The sequence below is a fragment of the Onychomys torridus genome, chromosome 8 (genome assembly GCF_903995425.1).
Source record: "Onychomys torridus chromosome 8, mOncTor1.1, whole genome shotgun sequence".
Classification (NCBI taxonomy): Eukaryota; Metazoa; Chordata; class Mammalia; order Rodentia; family Cricetidae; genus Onychomys; species Onychomys torridus.
In genome coordinates this window covers 101,672,305-101,697,693 of record NC_050450.1, presented here as the reverse complement: position 1 = coordinate 101,697,693, position 25,389 = coordinate 101,672,305, and the positions used below count along the sequence as shown (strand labels likewise).

Below are 25,389 nucleotides of genomic sequence, written 5' to 3'. Positions count from 1 at the left end.
TGTGTGTGTGTGTATGTATTGTGTGTGTGTATATATTGTGTGTGTGTGTATGTAGTGTGTGTGTGTATGTAGTGTGTGTGTGTATGTAGTGTGTGTGTGTGTATGTAGTGTGTGTGTGTGTATGTAGTGTGTGTGTGTGTGTATGTAGTGTGTGTGTGTATGTAGTGTGTGTGTGTGTGTATGTAGTGTGTGTGTGTATGTAGTGTGTGTGTGTATGTAGTGTGTGTGTGTGTGTATTGTGTGTGTATTGTGTGTGTGTATGTATTGTGTGTGTATGTAGTGTGTGTGTAGTGTGTGTGTGTATGTATTGTGTGTGTATGTATGTATTGTGTGTGTGGTGTGTGTGTGTAGTGTGTGTGTGTATGTATTGTGTGTGTATGTATGTAGTGTGTGTGTGTAGTGTGTGTGTGTGTATGTAGTGTGTGTGTGTATGTAGTGTGTGTGTGTATGTAGTGTGTGTGTGTATGTATTGTGTGTGTGTATGTAGTGTGTGTGTGTGTGTATTGTGTGTGTATTGTGTGTGTGTATGTATTGTGTGTGTGTATGTAGTGTGTGTGTAGTGTGTGTGTGTGTATGTATTGTGTGTGTATGTATGTATTGTGTGTGTGTAGTGTGTGTGTAGTGTGTGTGTGTATGTATTGTGTGTGTATGTATGTAGTGTGTGTGTGTAGTGTGTGTGTGTGTGTGTGTGTGTGTGTGTGTGTGCGCGCATGCGCGTGCACGCGCTCCTATGTGCCTGTTATGTGCATGTTGGTATAGGTACAGATGTACAGCACATGGAGACTGGAGGTTAGCCTCAGGTGTAATTCCTCAGGTGCTATCCACCTTGTTTTATGAGGCAGGATCTCTCACTGGCTTGGAACTCACAAAATGAAACTAGGTTGGTTGGCCAGTAAGCCCCAGAGATCCTCCTGTCCCTTCCTCTCAGGCCCTGAGATCCCAAATGCTTACCACTGTGCCCATGTCCATCTTTAAAAATTAAAAACCTGAGTTGGGCATTAGTGGCACATGCCTTTAATCCCAGCACTCGGGAAGCAGAGGCAGGCGGATCTCTGTGAGTTCGAGGCCAGACTGGGCTACAGAGTGAGTTCCAAGACAGGATCCAAAGCTACACAGAGAAGCCCTGTCTCAAAAAACCTAAATAACTAACTAAATAAAAAACAATTAAAAATAAATAAAACCCTGGGTTCTATGTTTGAACCTAGATTGAACTCTGATCTTTATGCTTGCAGGGCAAGCAGTTTTCTGGCTGAACCATCTCCCCATCACCCTTCTTATGGAGACTTGAACCATCTCAATCACAGGCTATACATTCCTCAGGGTGGCTAGGTGCTCATCACCCCAATAATGAAGAATTAATTATTCTGGGAGCCCCTGGAAGCCACCACCACCCACCACTGCCCTTATCTTATGCTAGCCATCATAGCCACAGTAGCTAAGTATCTAGCCAACTCAGATCCACCACATCACCCACGCCACAGGTGGTGCTGGCTTTCCCCCAACTCCAGATGGTCCCTCCCTGGACCTCCAGTGCCGGCTGTTGAGTTGGCCCGGAGGCCTCCACGTGCTTCTCCTCACTGTAGGCCTGTGCCTGTTTATTCCACCCAAGTTGGCCGACCTGGTGCTAGGCTGTGGAATGTTGGCCCTGGCCCCCAGCCTGTTGATTTTCCAGTGTTCCCTGGGAGGCCCAGCGTGAGCCACTGCCCTTCCAAGTTTGGGGGCTGTGACTTGATGCACACTGGTGGAACAGAGGGTAACTGAGCCAGCACTCAATGACAAGCCAAGAAGGGCCAAAGGCAACAGCTCCAGGGAAGGCAGGATGGTGGGAAAGAGGGGAAGTGAGTAAGGAGGATGTTAGGCCAAGCCCTGAAACTGTTGGAAAGTGGGCTGCTATTAGAGATGGGTGTCTCCCCTTCTCTGGGCTGTCTGTACCCTCTTTTATCCTCCCCCCATGATTACAAGCTCTCCACAATGAACTAGCAGCCCTGGAGGTAACACTGTGTAGCCCTGGCTGGCCTAGAACTTGCTTTGTAGGCTGGCTAGCCTCGAACTCACAGAGATCCTCCTGGCTCTGCCTCCCGAGTGCTGGGATTAAAAGCATGGGCCACCGCCGGCCGGGTGCTGTGCTTCACTCTACATGAACTAAGCTGAACATACCAATTTCTTCAAGCCAGAGAGCTGTCAGGTAGAGCAGAGCCAGGGAGGGATGCACTCTGGGACTGACAAGCCTGTGAGCTGGCCCTCCACATCTGCTGACTAGAGGGCTAGAGGCCAAGGCCACTGAGGGGCATTCCAGCAGCTTCTCTCATTGCCCATACAGTTTGTGCAGAGGCCAGGGGTACAGTGGAGCCCCGGGGAGTGGGTACAAACAGCAGGCAAGAGGTCTCAACTTCTAGAAGGCAGCAGCAGGATTCTCCATAAGCTATTAGCAAACACCAGCACTGTCCCGGTTACCAGGAAGAAATGCCGTGCCAAGAGTCAGGTAACTCAGTAAAAAATGCCCGACTGCTGCCTATGGCTGTAGTTAGAGATTTCCTGCCTGGCCCAGTCAGGACAAATCTCTCTCACCCACCAGTCCCACAGTCGCTCAGACCCAACCAAGAAAGCACACAGAGACTTATATTACTTACAAACCATATGGCCGTGGCAGGCTTCTTGTTATCTACTTCTTCTATCTTAAATTAACCCATTTCTGTTAGTCTATACTTTGCCACATGGCTTGTGGCTTACCAGTGTCTTTACATGTTGCTTCTCATGGCGGCAGCTGGCGGTGTCTCCTCCCAGCCTTCCTGTTCCCAGCCTTCTCCTCTTCCTTGTCCCACCTATACTTCCTGCCTGGCCACTGGCCAATCAGAATTTTATTTACACAGCGATATCCACAGCATATGGCAATGTGACCATGGGAAGAGGAGTTAAGCTTTCTGAGTCTTGATTGTCTTATCTGCCATTGCTGTAGGCTTGAAATTGTAAAACTCCCACCCACATAGGAGTGTCAGCTTGGGGGGAGAGGGGATCCTCGTTGTTAACAGTAGTCACATGAGGAGCTGAACCTCAATACATCTCAAGGAATGAAGCATTGAACTGTGTATTCAGCTACATGATACTACTATGAAAACCCAGGGGGAAGCCTGCATTCCTTGATTTAACACACACTGGGGAGGTATCTGAGCTAAGTGCCCACCTATAAAGAAACAAAGATGACCCAGACATGATCCTGCCCTTAAGGATTTCATACCTTCAAAGCGGAGAGGGAGCTGGGAGATTAAACAGAAAGACCATTGGGTGGCTGGATGTGCTAGCAGAAGGGAGGAGGCTGAGGCAGGGGGATTGTAAGTGCCAGGTCAGCTTGGGCTACAAAATGAGACCCTGTCTCAAATAATAATTAAAATAATGTAAGTAACGATCAAGTAGATACTCAGAAATACAGATGATGGAGTGAGAAAGATGGCCCAGTAGGCCAAGTGCTTATTGTCCAAGCATGAGGACCTGAGTTTGGCACCCATGGAAAAGCTGAGCATGAATCTATAACCCCAGTACTGGGAGATGAAGGCAGGCGGGGACCCTCATGGTCCATGGCCAGCTAGTCTAGCCAACTGCTGAGCTCAAGATTTAATGACAGATTCTGTCTCAAAAAATAAGATGGAGAATAATAGAGAAAGAAACCCAGACTTCCACATGGTCAGGCACACACATGCATGCACAGATACACAGACACACAGACACACAGACACACAGACACACACACACACACACACACACACACACACACACACACAACTATGGCTCTGGACCCAGGGCCTTCTGGGAGGATCTCTGAACATGGACAGACCCCATGCAGGCTTCTGTAAGTTAACAAGATCTGCGCTAGAGAAGGCAAGCTGCCCCCGACTGAGCCTGCCCCACACTTGGTCCAAAATGGTTTTTAAATGGTGTGGTGCTTGGGCAATGGTGGCTACTTATGTCCTGGATTCCCCTGCTGGATCTGACAGAAAGCTTAGTAGGGGCAACAGATTCCTTTCAATATAGGAAAGAACTTTCTAACACTGGGGAGCCAGCTGTGGTGTATGAGAGCAGCTCAGAAGTCCACAGAAGAATGAGCTCACTGAGGGTGAAGCCATGGGTGTTGCAGTGGGGAAGAACTAAGAGAATTAGAGGCCCTACTCCTTGACATAACCTATATAACCCAGGAATGCACAGCAGCCAGAGTGTGAGGTCACATGTATCCACAGTCAGGAAACAGAAAGAGATGAATGCTGGTGCTCAGCTCACTTTCTCCTTTTTCCCTTTTTATTCAGTCTGGGAGGATGCTGCCCATATTGGAGATGGGTCTTCCCCGCTCAATTAAACCTCACAGGAAACATTCCCAGAGGTGTGTCTCCTAGGTGATTCCACATCCACAGAAGTGTGTCCCCTAGGTGATTCCACATCCACAGAGGTGTGTCTCCTAGGTGATTCCATATCCAGTCAGCCTAACAAAGAAGATTAACTATCACAAAGCTGGGGTGGGGGACAGGTTCTAGCTAGGAGCTCAGCCTGCACAGGGGCTGAACACTGAGTCAATTCCTCTGGATGCTGGTAGAGATTGAGTGTCCCTTATGAAATGTTTGGGACTGATAGATTTCCGAGTTTGGGATATTTTCCAGTGTAAGTGTGTGTGTGTGTGTGTGTGTGTGTGTGTGTGTGTGTGTGTGTGTGTGTTTGGAATGGACCCACATCTAAACATAAATTTCCTTATGTGATATACTCTATACACCTAGCCTAAAATTATTTTTAGACACTATTTTAGTATTTTGTATGTCAAGTAAGTTTTATGGCATATGGTCTTTCCACTTGAGGTGTTATAGGCCTCAAAATGTTTCTGCTTGGGATTTTATTTTTTATTCTTTTAGGTCTCACTCTACAGCTCAGGCTGCCCTCAAACTTGGAATCCTCTTTCCTTGACCTCTAGACCGCCATTGGCATGTCGATTTTAGAATTCAGGTTCTCAGATTAGAGTGTTCAGTCTGTATTGGTTTAGTTGTTAGAGATTTTATTGAACAATACATTTTAAAAATGTTTTACAGATGTTTTAGTTTTAAAGAAAAGATTAAGAGACACCCCCTCCCAGAAGGTATCTATCTCTAAGATTTCCACAAGACCTTCCTAAGAGCCAGGCTCAGACACAGTGTTGAGCCACTGACTAGATGGGACCCAACCTCAGGGAGGTGCAGCTAGAACCAGATGATGTGGGGAAATCTGAGGCTCCTCCATCTCACAGCGCCTCCTCTCTATGCTCCTGCAGATGAGGGACTCTGGGACATCCTCATCAAGGACATCCCCAAGGAGGTAACATCCTACACCTTCAGCATGGACATCCTGAAGCCAGGCGTGAGCTACGACTTCCGGGTCATCGCAGTCAATGACTATGGCTTTGGCACTCCCAGCAACCCCTCTCAGTCTGTGCCAGGTACCAGCCTTAGGGTGACAGAGCAGAGAGTCCATGGAAGAGCCCGATGACATGCTTGGCAGTGGGGGAGGAAGACAGACATTGGGTAGCAGAAGCATCAAGGTGGTCATCCAAATGTACTATCCCTCACTTCCTCTAACTGTGAACTCTGAGTCCTAAGCCTACATCAGCTCACAGCTCCAAGGGAAGTTGCCAGTCAGGCCATAAACTATGTTTCCAGGGAAGCCACCTCACCCCACTCCCAAAGACAGCACCCAGGCGGGCCATGAGCTAATCCTGGTGCCCTCTAAGACCTCACTGAGTAGCACCCAGATGGGCCATGTTCACTGCCTCCCCTCCCCCTCTCTTTCATCCCTCTCATCCAGCTCATCTCTGGGTTCACACAGGACACTAGGCCTATACCTATGACCCTGGTCAGTCACTGGCCACTTTGAATATGAAGATAGAAATTCAACTCAAAATTGCACTTCCACTCTCTGGTTGGGCATCAGCAACTCAGCTCCTCTTTCTACCCACATACTTACTCCTGTGCCCAGATGGGCAGCACCAAACTATAGAAAACAAGGAGTCTGAGACAAGAATAGAAGAACCATTCCCTCATTGTAAGTAATATAAATTAGGAGTTTCTGGGTGCAGGAAGCAAAGTACTGGGGGGCTTGGGTAGAAGGGGAGCCCTACCTGGCAGAGGCATTTTAAAAACCAACCCATGACCTCTCTACAACTTCCCTGGCTTTCTGCCATCATTTAAAAAAAATTACTACAATTTTGAGGAGAGTTCTCTCAGACTTCCTAAATGCCAGAGAAGCACCCTTCCCCATACAAATTAGAGTCGGTCTTAAAGTTCTTTTACCCAAGGCAAGAGAATAAAAAAGAAAAGCAGCTAACACACTGTTACTCTCCCTTCTTGATCCCCTGGCAGACACCATTAATCAACCCCAGCACTATTTCTTAATAAATCCAGCGGATTCTTAATCAGTTAAACCATAAAACTTTTCTCAAAACAGTCCTCCATGCAAACTTTTGCCTACAGATCAAAGCTGGAACTTTTAGAGTGCACAAGCCCACCTACCTACCAATAACACCCATGAGCAGCTGGTGAAACCTCAGATGGAATAGGAAGGTTTGTGGGCAGGAGAGTATTGAGTACCCTTGGTCCTGACACTGCACCCCCTGTTGCAGCCCAGAAAGCTAGCCCCTTCTACGAGGAATGGTGGTTCCTGGTGGTCATTGCCCTTGTGGGCCTCATCTTCATCCTGCTTCTGGTCTTTGTACTCATCATCCGAGGTCAGAGCAAGAAGTACTCCAAGAAGACAGATGCAGGTGAGAGATCCTACACTCCTTGATGGCAGGCTTGACTCTTGAGGGTCTCCTTTCCACTGGGGGTGAGGGGCAGGTCTCTTTCCTGGCAATGCATCTTCTCAGATACGGCAGCCAGGAATTCCTCCACACAACCTCAAGCTCCAATCTGGGTCTTGATGCTAACAAGCATGAAAAAGAGCATCCCGGCTGAGTGAGAATATGGAGCTAGAAGGGAATGACTATGTGGTCTGATGGGTACCAACCCCCGCATCCCCATCCTCAGGAGGTAATACCAAGTCAGGAGCCCTCGGCCATGGGGAGATGCTAAGCCTGGATGAAAGCAGTTTTCCCGCTCTGGAGCTCAACAACCGGCGACTCTCTGTGAAGAACTCTTTCTGCAGGAAGAATGGCCTGTACACCAGGTACTGTCCGTGCATGTGGGAGCAGAGGACAGAGGCTTGAGGGCCATGCCCCAGTGCCCATCAGTGCCCACTGGGGAGAAGCATGGAACATGCAATGCCCGCTTGGCCTTCCACTTCCGGGGAAATAGCATCCAAGTTTCAGGGCTGCCAATGGTCAGCAGAAGGTCATGAAGGGCCCCAGCAGGACACCCAGGGGTCTGTGTTAGTCCCACCAAACCCAGCCGCAGCTTAGGGAATGTTAGAAAATCCCCGAGGAGGTGAGTTCTAAGAGTTTCTGAGAGCGGCTGCAAAGTGCAGAAACATACAGTATTGTGGGCGCCAACCTACAGTTGTTCGGAGTCGGTTGCACTAGTATCCGGCCTTAGAGATGGCCATACACCCCAGAGGGGAGCTGGACCCAGCCGAAGCACCTCAGGGAGAGGCACCAGGAACTAGTCCATCGTTGCTTATGCCTTCCTTAGCAAGAGGAGAGTGAAAACCTTCCTCCCTTGGGCTTGACTTGTCTCTGGAAGCAGTTGGTGTGGAAAGGCCTCGGGGAATAGTTCAGCTGGCAGAGAGCTTGCCTACCATGCATGAAGCCCTGGCTTTGGTCCCTAACACTGTGAAAACTAGATGTGGTGGCGCATACCTGCAATCCTAGCAGGTACTTGGGAGGCAGAGTCAGGAGGATCAGGACTTGAAGGTCCTCCCTAAAATCCATGAAGTTTGAGGCCAGCCTGCATCACATGTGACCCCTTCTCAAAAGCCCAAAGCAATGAAAACAGCAGAGACTGTGGGTGGCACCCAACTCCCGTCCCCGGCTTCTTTAAGACTCTGGTCTCTCCTGGACTTTCTTCCCTGGAGCCAGCAGGCTGCCCATTTGCAAGGGCAGAGGATGCTCCTGGGGCCCACCTGACCCTCCTCTGATAGGATCCAGGCAGATTTATGCTTCCAGAAGCTCAAGGGAGGTTGGAGCCACAGCCAGAGGGACTCTTGTTTCCAGCCTCAGCCGTACTGACATTCACGGCTCACTGGAGGCAGCAGGCTGGGAGAGGCCGGCAGCTTCTCTAAGGGAATTCACAAAGCGTCTCTCTGTCTCCACTTGAAGGGATAAGCCATGTGTACTTCTCCAAGGGGGTGGAAGGGAAGGCTGAGGGCAGAGCAGTGGGTAGGCTCTCATCTCTCTACAATCCAGCCTTCCAAAGAAAGAGGCGTTTGAAGCTGTGGTTACACTCACCCAAGCTCTGTATGGCTACACAGCCCCACCAAGCAGGCTCCTGGGCCTGCCACAGGGAACAAGGGGGCATTTCACCCATGGCCACACCTCCCCTTGTCCCCTGCCTCTCCTACTCATAGGACACACACATAGAGGCCTGCATGTTCCTATGCCCCCGTGGGAATGAGAAAAATCTTGTTTTCACCAAAGCAGAGCCAAACTGAACCTGAACTGCTCATAGTGATGGCTGTACATGGATGCGTGTGCCCTGGCACACAGACACACATACCATTTGCCCTATATGTTCAAGAACATTAGTGTGCCATCCTTTCTCCCCTCTTCCTCCAAGCCTCTTTCTAAGGCCTGGGCTGACACAGTGTGGTTACAAGAAAGAGAAGCCCAGGATGGAGGTAGGGGCTTGTAGCCTGCGTTCCTTCTGACCTGTCTGGGGCCGCCTCTCAGCCTCACTCCCCTCTCTCCCTAGGTCCCCCCCCAGGCCCAGTCCGGGCAGCCTACACTACTCTGATGAAGACGTCACCAAGTACAATGACCTCATCCCTGCAGAGAGCAGCAGCCTGACTGAGAAACCCTCAGAAATCTCCGACTCCCAGGTGAGGGGGCAAGGGCCAGTGCCTGGACAGGTAGTGGCTGCTACCAAATGGGGGTGAAGGGGTAAACAGTGTCCCATCACACAGCCAGCCTTCCTCCTACCATCCCTCCTTCCCTCCCTCCCTCCTTCCTTCCTTCCCTCCCTCTCTCCTTCCTTCCTTCCTTCCCTCACTCCTTCCCTCCTTCCCTTCTTCCTTCCCTCCCTCCCTCCTTCCTTCCCTCCCTCCCTTCTTCCTTTCCTCCCTCCCTTCTTCCCTTCTTCCTTCTCTCCCTCCCTCTCTCCCTCCTTCCCTCCCTCCCTCCCTCCTTCCTTCCCTCCCTCCTTCCCTTCTTCCTTCCCTCCCTCCCTCCTTCCCTTATTCCTTCCCTCCCTTCCTCTCTCCCTCCCTCCCTTCCTCTCTCTTCCCCTCTCTCCCTCCCTCCCTCTCTCTTCCCCTCCCTCCTTCCCTCCCTCTCTTCCTTCTTTGACCAGTGCTATAAAGATAAAGGCCTGCAGAAGCTATCCAGAAGTCATTCATGGATTGGCCACCCACCACCACTTCCCAGGCCTGCTCAGAGTTTGCCCCAGAGTGATCACACAAGGTCTCCATGAAAGCCTGGTCCCCTACAATTACAGACTCAGCCCATTGCCTAGGTTCTCAGTAACTCTGACTTATGGAAGAACCTGGGCACTGAAGGTGTTGAGTGGCTCAGGGAGGGGCTAGGGATGCTGCTCATTGCCTAAGAGTACTTACCCAGCATGCTGGAATCCCCAGTTCAAACTCCTGTGGCAGGTAAACCAGCAACACACATAATCCAGCACTCGGGAGACAGAGGCAGGAAATGCAAGATCATCCTGGAGTTCATTCAGGTGCAACAGCCTAAGATTCTAGCTCCATAGTGTCAGGGCCAGATGCCACACTGCCTGTGAGTGGAATTGGGTCTGGACCTTGTTTCTACCCTATCCCAAAGCCCTGCCTATGGAACTTTCTAGAAAAGTCTTCCAATCTGTCCATTGAGACATCTAAGAGAGCCAAACATCCGTTCCACTCCTCTAAGTCGTGTTTGACAAATAACTTGTAGAGTTTCTTTAAAAGAATAATCATAATTGGGGTTGGAGAGATGGCTCAGTGGTAAGAGCACTGGCTACTCTTCCAGAGGTCATGAGTTCAATTCCCAGCAACCACATGGTGGCTCACAACCATCCATAATGAAATCCTGTGCTCAGAACACTGTATACATAATAAATAAATAAATCTTTTAAAAAACAATAATAATCAAGCCCACCTTTAAAGATTAAATGCAAAAAGTGTTCTAGGCACTAAAGTTATTCCACACCCCTCAACACTCCTACACACTGCATACCCTCCCACAACCCCACACAGCTCTGGTTATACACATTCGGATGATAGTCCCATCTCCCCAGAGGGCTGCTGTGGGAGACATGTTCATTTGAAAGATAGCACTTGGCTGTGATATGATGCCTAAGACCTACATGGAGTCCACTATGTCTCTTAGTGACCCTGTAACTGTAAGGGTCCTTAGTAACCCTTCACACATACAATGTAGGTAGTATGGTACACTGAGCAGGAGGAAGTTGACCCATGTGGCGCTTGGCTCTTCACAGTTTCTGGAAAAGGCACAAAGCAAGAGTCAGGTGTTTCAGCTTTAACAATGTTCTTGAAAACCAGACATTTGGCTTTAGGGTCACTGCAGAGAATCCAGATTCCAGGAGGCTGTGCTAGAACCCCATCTCAGAGATGGGGATACCTGGGAGGACATTGAGAACATGGTGTGAGAAGATACCTAGCCCCTGTGTAGTCCTTGCATCCTTTAAAATCTTAAATGGTTTGCCTAGCTGTTGGTGAATAGCCATATCCCTGAGCTCTTAAGTGTCATGAAAGGGACCCCAGACAGACAGCTTTGCCACTCTGTAATTACCAGGAACACAGGACCCGAATTCATCTAGAAGGCTTTCTTCTGTACTTCTAGGATAGACAGCCATGGGAACTATGTTCCTGCATTGTCCTGAGCTTGGGGCAGTTCCAGCAGATTCACAGAGGGAGGGGCTGCCTCTGATTTCTCTCCTTCTCTGTCTCTCCAGTCCTGGGAATGGAACCCAGGGTCCCCCACATGCTAGGTGAGAATTTTACTCCTAAACCACATCACTGTCCTCTGGCTCATTTCCTGAGCCTACTCTCGGAACATGGAGGTGATGGAGACATGCCTATGACCCCCAGCTTCTCCTTCTGGTCTTCAGGGTTAGACATGGAGGTACAGCAGCTGACCTTGTCCCTCTGACACCCTTGTTACACACATCTAGGAATCCTCCTTCTCAGAGATGTCTGGGTTATCAGGCAGGATCTGGAGTGTAGCATATCCACCCTGATGGCTGTCCTGGACAGATGACAGATACGGGTCCCTGAGGATCAGCAACCATTCCCTCTCAGTGTCAGTGGCTCTTGAGAGAGTCACTGCCTCTTTGGACTGTCCCATCCCCCAGGTCTTCTGTGCATGAGTGTGCATGTGCAGCCTGGTTTATATCGTGAGTCAAGCCACCCAAATCTCCCTCTCTAAAACTAGTGCAAACACGTCCAGCCTCTCTCCTGTGAGACAGTCATAAAGAAAACCTCAGTTTGACTTAAAAATACATGGATATGATGAGATGCAGTGTGAGAGAGGCCCCCAAGAGTGATGTGGGTGAAGGGCTAGAGGAAGAGACTGGTTCTGGCAAAGGACCCAGGGCCATGCCTCTGGAGATGCTAGGAGATGCTAGGGAAAGGGACCCCGAGCACAGGAAAGGCACACCCAAAGAGATTTGCCTGTGGCTTGTTTGAGGGAATGTCTAAAAATGCAGCCTGGCTGCATTCCAACTCCATTTTCAAAATAACAGCAGAAAAAAAAATGTATTTAGCACACAGATACATCTCAATAGAAAAGAAACACTGAGCCCACAGCGTATATCTTCTGATCTTGGATCCAGTTGCCAGCAGTTTCGGGGTCAGCAGCTTCAAGCTCATTTAAAAGAATTAAATCTACGTGAAAAAGTATAAAGAAAATGTGTAGGACCAACCACATCTCATGTGATATTTATTGAGTGTGTGGAGCACTTACTAGGCATCAGGATGGGCTCCAAGAATTGTGGGTAAATGGCATTACTTGGTCCTCAGAGTCCCTGGAAGGTACTGGTGGCTTTATGACCACTTCTAGGTTAATACAATAAGAAAGAGTGAGTGGGGGTGGGAGTGTCACACATACCCCCCTCAACAAGTCCAGAACCCCCAACTCCCTGTTACACCTTTCCTAGTGCAACTTTATGTAGGTCAGGCACATGGAGGGAATAAGTGCTGACTCAGAGAGACTTTGTGACAGGCTATTATGGTCTGTCAGGGAAGGCTACCTGTACCTAAATAATCACATTTCAATCCTCACTCAAATATCATGGGACCATAATGACTAACTGTAAGAAGAAAGCGATGTCCAAACTTCTGTTTCCTGTGGTTTGAGGAAGTTGAAGCAGGGAAAAGAGACGGGTCGAAAGGTCACTGCCCAAAGGCATGCAGAGGAGGGATGCGGGGTAGGAAGCAGGGGTCCCAGAAGAAGCTGGCATTCATTTGGTGTGTACAGGTCTGGGCCAGACATAGAAGGAGCCATGTGTGTCTGAGTCAGGTACACGGTCCCCTTCCCACATGGCTTCTGCCTGTGAATGTCTCAGATCTTTTTGTCTGTTTTGTTTCTTGTCCATCAGATTGGGCCATTCCTGGTCTAGGATCATGTCTCCCATTCTCCTTAGCCCAAAGAGAGGGGTACTACAGGGCAGAAGAGCTTGTGGACACCTTTTCCATGCCAAGCCCCAGGTCTTACAAATCTCATTTAGCACCCAGCAGCCCCACCGTGGCAGTGCATTAATCTCCCACATAGCACTTGGAAATATGGAGACTCAGAGATAGAGATGTCAAACACCAAGTTCTTGGACACAGAGCTCAGGATGGCAGGTCACTGGGATTCAGTCTACATCCTGCTGACTCTGAAGACAACATTCACTGGAACCCAACTCAGGAAACTCCCTCAAGGCCACTGGTCACAGACATCTCTGACAGCTAGGCAGCATAGGCTTCTCCTGCAAGGGCACAGGTTAGGAATACACATGACATTGTCTGAGCTAACATTTTTCAAGCTGTTTTCATGCAGGGAGCTCAGAGCTCTGACAAATGATCCCTCAAGGGGATATCAGTGAAGTCCTCTGAAGATTCTCAGGAGCCCCTTAGCATGTCATCAGCCTATCCAATTCCCAAGGCTGCAGCCCCTGCAGAAGGTAGCAATTCAGAGTGCTGTGCCCAGAATGTGGTCAGGCAGGACAGAGCCCCTGGGATCCCAGATGAGGGAAAGGATCTCTTCCAGTCTCTTAGTCTCTGAAGGATCCACTGGGTCCTCAAAACAGACACACACACACACACACACACACACACACACACACACACACACACACAGAGTCTGCCTGGTCCCAGATCTCAAAGCCCTGGGCAGCTCCTCATCCTACACCTTTGGAGATGAGCGAAGGGCTTTGTCTCCACTTTGGGGTTTCTGCTTTTTCTCTGGATTTGGCTCCTCCCCCATTCCTGTCCCCCCAGCCTGGCATCTGCCTTCCCGCTCAGGAGACCGGGTAATTACTGATTGAGTGGCTTTGAAGAGCTGTTAAGAGGCCAGGGAAGTAAAGCCGTCGCTTGATGGCCTGGCAGGATGGGCCCTGAAAGCCCCCTTTGTGCTTGCCCGCTCCTGGGAAGCTGCATTCAGTTACTTAGAGAGGCTGAAAGCTGCAATCGGAGCCCCTGGTCCCTCTCACACTCTTTCTTCTCACCCCACCCCCACCCTGAAAAGAAACAGATGTTGGGGAGGTGGAGGCGGGAACTGGCTGTTTGTCTGAGGCAGAGACCCCCCCTCCCTCCTCCTTGGCCTTGGGGAGCTGGAGGAGGGGCTAGCCAACAGCTCTGACCCCACCTCCTAGGCACCCTCTCTTCTAGCCTTCCCATCTGTCAGGGCTGCTGTCCCAAAGGGCCAGGCATCCAGTAGGTGCTCAACAGATAGCAGCCGCTGGTCTGTGGTCCGGGGCGATGTAAATGAATGAATGGGCTTTCAGATTTGGCCCCAGAAGAGCCAGAGAGGACCCACCCCATCCCCAAACCAGGCCCATTCACTGTTGGTTAGTAGGGGTGGGGCAGCTGCCCCATCCCAGTGACATCACTGAAGCAGCCTCCAATCCCCGGCCCCTTCTGATCTCTCCCAAGGGAGCTCTGAGTCCTCCCGCAGAAGCCCCGTCCCTGCCCCAGGCTTTCTCCCCAGTAATACCGTTTACTTTACCTCTCCTGCTTTGACTCCCTTTGCCTGATAGGTAACAAGCTACATTTTACAGACCAGTCCACCAGGCCGAAAGCCCGAGAGTGGTAGTTATAAACATGCTTCACTAGCAAGGGCCATATCACCACCTCCCACCCCAGAGCCTCCTGCATTGTAAGAGTGGCACACAGTGACCTGGGGCTCCTCCCCAGTGAGTGGGCTATGTCATCACCTCCTCCAACTCGAATCCCCAAGGCTGCAGCCCTGCAGAAGGTAGCTAGCTACTCTGCCTCAAAGGTTAGCACATCCAAGGGGCGGGGCCAGAGTACTGCACCAAGAATGAGGTCAGGCAAGACAGAGCCCCTGGGACCCCAGATGAGGGAGGGGATCTCTTCCAGTCTCTTAGTCTCTGAAGGATCCACTGTGTCCTCAAAATACACACACACACACACACACACACACACAAAATGTGTGGGCTGGGGCTAGCCAAAGTTCTAGAAGCCTCGGAGATGCTGGCAAACTCTTCAAGAGACCTAACCTGGTACTCTATACCCCTAGACCCTTCTGGAGGAGAGATAACCCACCCACGCACCCACCACCCACACTCCGCCTCCACGACCACCACCATCACCCCCAGCCTCTCGCCTCAGGGCATTAGCCTGGCCTCAGCATATGAAACCCTCCTGTCTATGTCTTTTGTTCTGGGTAGGCAGCTGGTCAGACACACACACACACACACACACACACACACACACACACACACACAGAGCCCACTTCACATTGTGCTGCCTTGAATCCATGGAGAATTGACTGAGGGGCTGTCCATTGTGGGCTCTACCCTCCTGCTAAGGGGAGAAGCTGGGACTGCAGGGGGTGGGTAGGAGAGGCGGGATGGAAAGGAGGGGTAAGCCGGGGAAGTCAATTAGCAAATGCCTGGGGAGCATCTGTCTCCCTGGGAGGAGGGGAGAGCCTCTCATTCCCCTCTAGGAACTCCAGATAGAAGTAAGGGCAAGTTCAGAGCAAGTGTGGCCTTCAGAAAACCAGGTTGATCTGAGCTGAGGTCCAGCCAGGCCCATGTCTCTGCAAAACCCTCCCCTCTCCCTGCATTCGGTTCTTTAGCACTCAGCAACAGCCCTTAAAGCACCCATGCCCATGCAGCATTAGTAAGTATTAACGTAGCTTCAGCCAGCTCTCAATCAGTGCATAGTACCAGTACCTGCACATGAGTAGTACTCAGTGTCAGTGCTCTCTTTCACATAGCATCAATACTCATGCAGAATAGGTACTTACATGGTATCAGTATCCATGTAGCATTAGTAGTACTCACACAGCACCATTAATATTCACAGAATCAGTACTCAGTCACATAGCATGAGCACTCACTCAGCAACAGTACCCCTGAAGCATTAGTACTCACACAATATCAGTACTCACAACATTCATGTGTAAGATCAGTACTCACACACCACCAGAATCCATAGAATCAGTGCTTGCACAGCATGGGCACACACATAGTGACAGTTCCCATGCAAGGTTAGTGCTCACAAATACCAGCATTTGCATAGCGTTAGTACTCTGGCAACATGCACACTGAGCAGCTTAGCATAGTGATAGGACAGAGGTGTGAAAACTCATTACAGAAATGCCAAGGCGGCAGCTCCTGCCTCCCCAGGAGCATCTGCCTGAAAAGTCACTTTGCCTCTCTTGAGGGTCTAGATGTCACAAAGGACTTTGTCCCTAGAACGCTTTGTGCATCCCATCCCCCATGGCTCAGGCCTGGGAACAAAGTCACCTCCAGTTTCTCCGCTGTCAAACAGGACACAGTGGGTCACCCAAACTCACCGGTGTTGGCCAAGCTGGGTTGTGTTGCCAGCACTCTCCCTGACAAGCATGTTTTCCTTAGGTTTACATAAGTTGTGAACTGGCCAGCTAGGGACACTGGTAGGTAGAAGGGAGAGGAAGCCAGAGCATTAGCTGGGTAGGAGCCAGGCAGCCTTGGTGGCATCCTCCGGGCTGCATGTTGCTAAGTGTGCCTCTCACCATCCGAGCTGGCCTCTTCCCGAGTCTCCATCTGTTGTCTTCTCAAGACATTGCTGGAAGCTTGGGGTGGGGGAGGGGCGGCTGATAATTTTAGCTTCACAATTCAGTTTACAATTCAGATTGACTTGTCTCCTGCAGAAGAGGCATGTGCATAGAGCAGCAGAATGTCATAACAGAGTTAAGAATAATTGAATGTTTTATGTTGGGGGCAGGGTGGGGACCTCCAAAGCCATCATAAGAGAATTTGGAGCTTTTGTTGGCATTTAAAACTTTCTTTCACAAGTTTCTGTGATCCGTGTACAAATGAGTGTAGGAGCCCAGAGATGCCAAAAGAGGGCATCAGAGTCCTTGGAGCTGGAATTACAGGCTGTTGTGAACTGCACAGTGTGGGTGCTGAGACCCAAACCCAAGTCCTGTGGAAGAGCAGCAGGCTCTGACTGCCGAGCCATGTCTCCAGCCCCTGTTGACATTCCTGTCATATTGATTTTCTGACTTACCCTTGCTTTTACCCTGAATCCCAGGAGTGGGCACCTGCATTTCCACTGCCCACAGTTTCCATCTTAATCTAGCTCACACTTCACCTCTTGTCACAGAGTACAGGGTAGAAGGTTTCTTGGGGCTAGAGGGATGACTCAGTGGTTAAGAGCACTTGTTCTTGCTGAGAACCCATGTTCAATTCCCAACACCCACATGGTGGCTCACAACTGTCCATAACTCCAATTCCCAGGTCCAGTGTCCTCTTCTGACCTCTAGATGCCAGGCACACACATGGTACACAGCCATACATTCAAGCAAAACACTCACAATTAAACAAATCTTTAAAAAAAATAGATAGCATCTTGCCATGGATGATCAGGGTTTAGAAATGCAAACTGCTAAGTCAAGGACACCAGAAGCAGCTTGGACAAGGTATTGGTAATTCCAGCATTCAGGAGGCTGAGGCGTGAGAATTGTCACACACTTAAGGCCAGTCTGGGCAATATAGTATGTTCTAGACCATCTTGGGCTAAAGAATGAGACCTTGTCTCAAAAACCACTGAACTAAAAGAAGACATGAGTCATAAAAATATATAGTGTGGACCCATCTGTATGGAGAATCCGGAACAGGTGTTCCTGAAGAGATGTGTGGTTGTGTTCAGAGAAGAGGGGATAGGGAGAGAAGGCTCAATGGATTCAGGGTTGTACTTTTGGGTGACCAAAATATTTAGAGCTAGATAGACCTAATGGCTCACAGTGTCCCCAACTGAACTTACTGAGTTACTCACTTAAAAATGGTTGACTTTATATTAAGTGAATTTTATTTCAACTGGGAAGAATAAAGATTAGGATTTGAGGTCTGGCTGGGTCAGTGGTGTGGGTCTGAGAGCCTAGCTGTCACGAGGCTAAGCAGGAAGAATGCAAGTTGAAGGCCAGCACAGTGAGTTCAAGGCCAGCCTAGGGAAACCCTGTCTCAAAATGAAAAACTAGAAAGGGGGTTTGGGTGTAGCCCAGTGGTAGAACACTTGCCTAGTGTGAGTGAGGCCTTAGTTTTCAAGCCTTAGTACTACAAAGGAAAAAGATGGCCATCTTGCCCTGGACAGCTCATGATGGTAGACATCTCATACCGGCTTTCCCTGAAGGCAGAAGGAAGGGGACATGAAAGGACACTGTGGTGTGAGGGGTTGAGACATTCAAGATCCAAGGCTTGAAAGAGGCAGAACGTCCTGTGCCTTTGAGCCCTGACCTCACAAGGACGCTGACACCCTGGTTCTCTGTCCTCCTAGGGAAGCGACAGTGAGTATGAAGTGGACACAAACCCTCAGAAAGCCCACTCCTTCGTCAACCATTACATCAGTGACCCCACATATTACAACTCTTGGCGGCGTCAGCAGAAAGGCATCTCTCGGGCCCAGGCCTACAGCTACACAGAGAGCGATTCTGGTGAACCTGACCACGTCACTGTCCCCAATAGCAACAGCACCCAGCAGGGCAGCCTTTTCCGGCCCAAGGCCAGCCGGACTCCAACGCCCCAAAATCCCCCAAACCCCCCAAGTCAGCAAAGCACCCTCTACCGTCCCCCCAGCAGCCTTGCCCCTGGTTCCCGGGCACCCATAGCAGGGTTCTCATCCTTCGTTTGACATCAGAAGAGGAAAAAGAATGGAAAAATGACACCAAAATCCTCCTTTGCCACTTCCCAGAACGCCTGCCAGAAAACACAAGAAAACCCCACCAAGAAGACATCGGATCAACTTTTCACCTCTCCAGTTTGTTTTTCCAGAGATTCCAGGGCCAGCAGAGCCAGGGTGGAGGAGGAGGATGGGGAAGAAACCCCTGGGACTTGGACGTGTGTGACCTGAAACAGCTTCTCACATCCTTGGGGTCCATTGTGCAGTGTGGAGGATGGAGACCAGATAGTCTCACTTCTGCCCAGGATAGAGGGGCTTGGGACTCTGGAGAGGAGGGGGGCTATAGGCAGGTGGGGCTGAAGGGTGGAGATGCTTCTAGACATGCAGCCAACTTCATGTTTCCCACGTGGGCTAGATCTTGCTATCCTTGCTCCTCTGCAAAAAGGATGAGTGTCCTCAGAGGCAAAGCCTGCCTGTTGTCTTTGGCTTTCCCTGGCAGGTGTCCCATGGCCTTGCCAGCCCCCTGCCTTGTCTCAGCACCCTCCCAGGGCTTTTTACCCTTGTTCATCTTCTCCACCAAGTATTTGGCTTATTTGAGAAAATAGAAGAAGAAAAATCAAAGGGTGAGAATCCACTTGGCAACTTCCTCATTCCTGAAAAAAAAATTTTTTTTTTTTTTTTTGTTTTAAATTGTGAATTCAAGGAAGAGGGCCTGAAGGCCGGGAGAAATCCTCAGCTGCAAAACTGAGTCCTGCCTCCTGTTGCTTGGATTCACTTCCCTGAATGCAGATAAGGAGGGGTGACATCTGGGAATGGAGACCTAAGGTGCTGGCTGCACATTGGGGCATGCTTCAGGGAGATGTCCTGCAGGAAGTCATAGATGCCAGGACGAAGCCTTGACTATCATGTTCTCCTCTACCTGCCCAACACTGAGAAAAAGGAAATGGGGTCGGGGAGCTTAGGATGGGAAGCTCAGCTCAGCCCACCTAACTGTGTAGGAAAGTTGTATGCTCAGATGTACCACTTCCTCTGAATGTACACCTTTCTGCTAACCCATGCACCTGCCCTCATGAACTTGTATAAAAAAAAAAAAAGGTGGGGAGGGGGTACAGAAGCCCCTCCCTGTGACTTCTTTGCCCAAGAACATTTTCACATGTCTCTACCCACAACACATGGGTGCCCAAAGGGGCGGCCCAGCACCTGGTCTTGAGGCTTTACAAAGAATCAAAGATCACTTGAACCCCTTCTAACATCTCCCGGGTTAGGTTCAGTGAAGCCAGAGTTGGGAAGGACCAAGGAGGGGACAGCCAGGAATCTCTGTCCAAACTGAACATGGTGGTTGAGACACATGGTTAGCCAGGAGAGGTGGGTCAGATGGGATCAAGGGACAAGGACAGCCGATGGGAGAGAAAGCTGGTACTCCAGGAATGTTCCGTAAAAAGCCTCGAGGGGCCTGACCTTCACATTAGCTTTGAGCTTCCAATGCAAGAGTTTGGAGAGGAGGTTTTCTAATGTCCTGTGTTGCCTGAGGACCTTGGGGACATCAACCAGCCCTTTAAGGCTCAGCTTACTGCTGGGAATGCATGGCTACCTCTATCAGAGGCTCCATTGGGGACATGTCCAGTTCAATAAAGGACCAGCCTTGCTGGGAGTATGCACTGTATTACTGCTGGCCTTATTGAGAGGCCCAAGTGGGGAGCCTGCAGCTGTCCTTAGCAATCCCTAGTTAGTCACTGCTAATTGTCACTGGTCAGGGACATCTGAGTCAAAGGCCTGAGTAAAAGACACACTGGAGCTACTAAGTGTGTGGGCTCCTCCCTACACACCTGCCCCCTGGAATATGTGAATGAGGAAATGTTGGAAGCCAGATCAGTAGACAGGTGACCCAACTGCTGTGTGTGAACAAAGGCTTTTCACAGTGACCTCTCCTAAGCAGGTCCTAAAGTTCCTAAGCCAGGAAGCACAGCCTTGTCTCCAAAGGACAACAAAGAGCTGAAGCCTCACCCCTCTGGGGAGTCAGGTTCCCAGGGCTACCTTGGACTTTGTCAAGAAGCTGGACCCGGACCCCTGCAGCATCTGGTCTCTCCAGAGCCACACATATGCAGTTGCTGCATGAGCTCACACTGCCACGCTTACTTTGTGTTCCTCATTACTTTTTAAACAACTTCATCTTTTTTCCTGTTTTTAGAGGCTTTAACCTTTTGAGGATGTTCCCAGTTTACATTAGGGAATTATTAGCCTAGCCCAGCCCAGTGAGGGAGCTTTATAGAGGAAGCAGGAATTGTTTAAAAAAAAAAAAAAAAAAAAAAGCATTTGTGTGTGTGTGCATGTGTGTGTGTTACACATGAGGACAATTTTCCTTTGCCTTTAATGAATCACCTGGTGCACTGATATCCCCCTCCTCCTTCTGTGTGCTCATTGAAACCCTTGCTGATGTCCATGTGCACATGCAAACGGGTGTTCATGTACAAGCATGCAAAAATATGCACAGAACATACATCGATATGTGTTAGCAAAGGGCCTCTTGCCTTGCCCTCTGATGGCCTCTGGCTGTCTCTCATCTCCATGAGGCACTGGTAGCCTGGGTCACTTATTTTTTTGGTATCACTGGGACCTATTGCCCAAGCAGCTGGGCACATCACAAACTATAAGTCCTAGATATCTAGGGTGAAAGTCTCTATTAGGTCACTACCTGCCCAGTGGGGTAATTCTTGCCTCCACGGCCCCAGTTAATTCTGGACAACCTGTAGGTTTCCAGCTGTGGAACTCTAGGTGGTTTTATGCCATCTCCTGGCCCATGTTTACATTTCTGCTGGGCAGTGGAGGGTCCCAAGAACTCCACCCAGACACCTGACCACATGCTAACAGTGTGGTGGGTACCAACCCTGAGTAAGGAGGAGCTTTCAATTTCTGGAGCCACTGAGGCCAGGGCTGCTGTCTTGTGACTCTGTGGGAAACAGGTCAACAGAAGGACATGCCTAGTGTGTCCTTTTTGTGGTACCTCTCTGTGCCCTGAGGAAATTCGCAATGTATTCAGAAGACCACACATGCTGGGGCTACTCTTTCCTCTCCTGGGAGTGCCTCCTGCCTTCTTGCAGGCTCTGCACCCAGATTGCCAAGATTAACCAAATAGCTGCTCTGGGTTCCTGAAGCATCTTCCTCCAGACAGCTGCAGGGAGTTTACAAACTCACGCTGCCTCTCCCAGCCTCCTCTCCACCCCAAACCTGACACTGCCGTGATCAGAGGGAACAAGAAAACAACCAGGCTGCCTCGACAGCCCTTGCTTCTGGAAGCCTTCTGTCTCCTGTTTGTCCATGCCTGCCCTGGACAGCGTCCCTAAAGGTGCCCGAGGCTGCCCTAGGCAGGGGCTCCCCTTGCCTTCTCACGTGGCACCATGAAGGGTCATGTGCAGCCAGCCAGATGCACCATCAGCAGGGGAAGGGGGGACCCATGAACAGCCACCACCAGCTTCTGAGTGCCTCTGTGGTCCCGTACAGGGACACCAACCCTAACTAACACCTTGAGCACAGGTGCCCCACCTCTTGGGATAACCCCTTCTTCTCCAAAGCATTTAAATGTGTTACCTTTCTTCACCCATATAGACTCCCAATACAAAACTAGGTACAAATCTTTATTTTTTGATTTAAAAGCTATAATGAAAAATTATGGGGAGAATATTCATTATGGCAGGTGTTTATCTGTAAGAAAAAATATATATCTATATGTCATATAGCTTGTTAGCAAGTTTATTTTTTAAATGAAAGGTAAGAAAGAAGTTGATTTGAAATATATACCATGAGAAGTCCCATGTCCTGTCAAATTGTCCGTATTTTATAAATAAACTTTTTTTTTTTTTTGAGTTCTGAAGCAGCAGTCTTTTCCTCACTACAAATTCTGTTCCTCAAACGTTTGTTTCTATTTCTAGCCATGTGGGGATTGTACAGAGCGAGCCAAGGGCAGGACTGGGCAGCCCTCTTAATTCATCAGCAGGGGGTATCTGTACCTTTAAACAAAAGCTCCTACTTTAGGCTGGGAGTGTAACTCAGGGGTAGGACAGCAGTCTGGCATGCAGATTTAACCCGGGTTCAGTCTCTAGCACCAAAAAGAGAAAAAGGAAAGAATGTATTGTTCTAAGTTTGGAGGACAAGAGCCCCTCAGATGTGTGATGCAACTGATAATGGTCAATAATAGCAGTGGGGTGGGGAGGGGTAGGGTGGGGTAGGGTGGGATGGGGTGGGGTGGGATGAAGTGGGGAGGGGTGGGGAGGGGTGAGGTGGGGTGGGGTGAAGTGGGGAGGAGTGGGGAGGGGTGGGGTGGGGTGGGGAGGGGTTGGAGTGAAGTGGGGAGGGGTGGGGTGGGGAGGGGGGTGGGTTGGGGAGGGGTGGGGTGGGGAGGGGGTGGGGTGGGGAGGGGTGGGGGTGGGGAGGGGTGGGGAGGGTATCTCCGTGGTTTCTAGTGGTTGTAGCTATTGCTAAGGACCCAAGTTCAGTTCCCAGCATCCACATCACTAGATGCCCACAACTGTCTGTAACTCCAGTTCTAGGGGATCCAACTGCCTTTTCTGACCTCCAAACCACACATGTACATACACACACACACACACACACAAAAAAAAAAAAAAAAAAACCCAAACAAACAAACAAAAAAATTAATGATAAATATGTAAAGTATAATGACAGCAAGAGGTGACACATACATGCCACACTCCATGCCCAGCATGGGTCAAATGATCACCTGATATGTGATAACTCATGAAGCCTTGTGACAGCCAAGGAGGGTGACAGAGCATTTTAAGCTTGCTCTCTGGAAGCGGCAGAACCAGGATTGGTCTATACTGAAGTAGTCTGACTCTGGGGTGCACACTCTCATAGATCTGGTGAGGCACCCCTTTTTAGTTTTTTTGTTTGTTTGTTTGGTTTTGGTTTTGGTTTTGGTTTTTCGAGACAGGGTTTCTCTGTGTAGCTTTTGTGCCTTTCCTGGAACTCACTCTGTAGCCCAGGCTGGCCTCAGACTTACAGAGATCCGCCTGGCTCTGCCTCCCAAGCGCTGGGATTAAAGGTGTGCACCCTTTTTAGTTTTTAATCTCTACAAATCTAACACCCTGGGCCACTGAAGGTTATTTTTAATGTTTGTGGTAAGACTTTTTGTTGTGCATTTGTTTACTTTTTACTTTTTTTTTTTTTTAAGAGTCTTACTTTCCAGACTGGCCTGGAAGTCACAACAATCCTCCTGTCTCAGGATCCCAAATGCTGGGATTGTATTACTGTTGAGCTGATCAGAATTCAATTAATAGCACTTGGAGGCAGAGGCAGGCAGATCTTTGTAAGTTCAAGACCAGTTTGGTCTGTACAGTGAGATCAAGGCCAGCTGTGGCTACAGAGTGAGGCCTTGTCTCAAAAAGAAAAATAAATAAAATAGAGAAATATATGTAGGCTAGTTTTTACTTAAAATGCACAAATGTAAATTGATTCACCAATATGTTGGTATAGAGCCGTGACATTCTTTTTCTGCACATGGACAGCTCCCTGTGATCCTCTACTTTGCGTAAGCCACATCTATTTTACATAAATCACATTTATTTATTTATTTATTTATTTATTATGTACCCAGAAGAGGGCACCAGATCTCATTACAGATGGTTGTGAGCCACCATGTGGGTGCTGGGAATTGAACTCAGGACCTCTGGAAGAGCAGTCAGTGTTCTTAACATCTGAGCCATCTCTCCAGCCCCCATAAATCACATTTATAATCCAACATTAGTGATTTCTTTTTTTCTTCTTTTCTTTCCTCCTCCTTTTACTCTTCTTCTTTTTTTTTCTTTTTAAAGTTGTTTTTGAAAAAAAAAATGTGTATGGGTGTATATTCACCTGCATGTGTGCACAGTGTATGTGCAATGCCCTTGGAGGGCAATAGAGGGCGTTGGATCCCCTGGAACTGGAGTTACAGGTGGTGGTGTGCTACCATGTGAGTGAAAAAAAAAAAAAAATCCAAAAGCAGCTGGTGCTTTTAACCACCGAGGCACCTCTGTACCCTTTGTGTGTTCTCAGACAGCCTTGAACTTGAAGCAAGTTCTGATTCAGCTTCTGAGTGAGGAGATTATATACTATGTCTGACCTTTGATTATTTGTTTGAAGCAAGGTCTCACTCTGTAGCTCTGGCTGGCCCAGAATTCACTGTGTAGTCCAGACTAGCCTGAAGCTCATAGCAATTCTCCTGCCTCAGCCTTCTGAGTGCCTGGATTACAGACATGAGCCATCATTCCCAGTTTAAGTTTCTATTTAACTGGGCATGGTAGCACGTGCATTTAATCCCAGCAGTTGGGAGGCAGAAGCAGATCTCTGTGAGTTCGAGGCCAGCCTGGTCTACATAGTAAGTTCCAGGCTGGCCAAGATTACACAGTGAGATGGGGTCTCAACACCATTACCACCACCCCCAAAAAGAAGAAACTGAAAAAAAAAAAGTAAAGGGTGTGTGTGTGTGTGTGTGTGTGTGTGTGTGTGTGCGCGCGCGCACACCATGGCACATGTGCAGGGGCAGAGAATGACTGTTTGGGGCCAGGGAATTGCACTCAGGTCATCAGGCTTGGCAGCAAGCTGCTTTTCCTACAGAGCCATCTAGCCAACTTTTGTTTGTTTCTTGTTTGGAGCCTGGGTCTTTTATTTCTTCCTGTTCCTCTATTACGCCACGAGTTCATAGCAAGCAGGCTTCAGCTGCATAGGCTCCTTCCAGCCTTGAGTTCTCACACGGCCTGCTTCTCCGGGTGGCACAGGCAGGTGTTGCAGGTGAACCCGGATGCCTTTCTCTTTGGTTTCCTTTTTCCTTTGATCAGTTCCTTGCCCAAGTCAGGAGATGACCTCAACAACTCAGAGAGAGTTTACCATGCTCAGCACACACCCTAACCTCTTGGCAAGACTCCTGCCCTCCCTCCCTCGTTTACAGTGATGTAAAGAGCATGCTGA

General features: G+C 49.3%; 1 protein-coding gene across 1 annotated transcript in view; it reads left to right on the top strand.

The window, feature by feature from the left end:
- The window catches only part of Sdk2 (sidekick cell adhesion molecule 2), a 275,505-nt gene extending 254,773 nt beyond the window's left edge, over positions 1 to 20,732 (top strand). The window contains exons 41-45 of the mRNA XM_036196160.1: positions 5,282 to 5,446; positions 6,626 to 6,766; positions 7,029 to 7,167; positions 8,847 to 8,973; positions 18,088 to 20,732. Of these exons, the coding sequence (XP_036052053.1) occupies positions 5,282 to 5,446; positions 6,626 to 6,766; positions 7,029 to 7,167; positions 8,847 to 8,973; positions 18,088 to 18,441 (926 nt within the window). The 3' untranslated portion in view covers positions 18,442 to 20,732. The remainder of the gene's footprint in view (positions 1 to 5,281; positions 5,447 to 6,625; positions 6,767 to 7,028; positions 7,168 to 8,846; positions 8,974 to 18,087) is intronic.
- Positions 20,733 to 25,389: the final 4,657 nt, after the last annotated feature.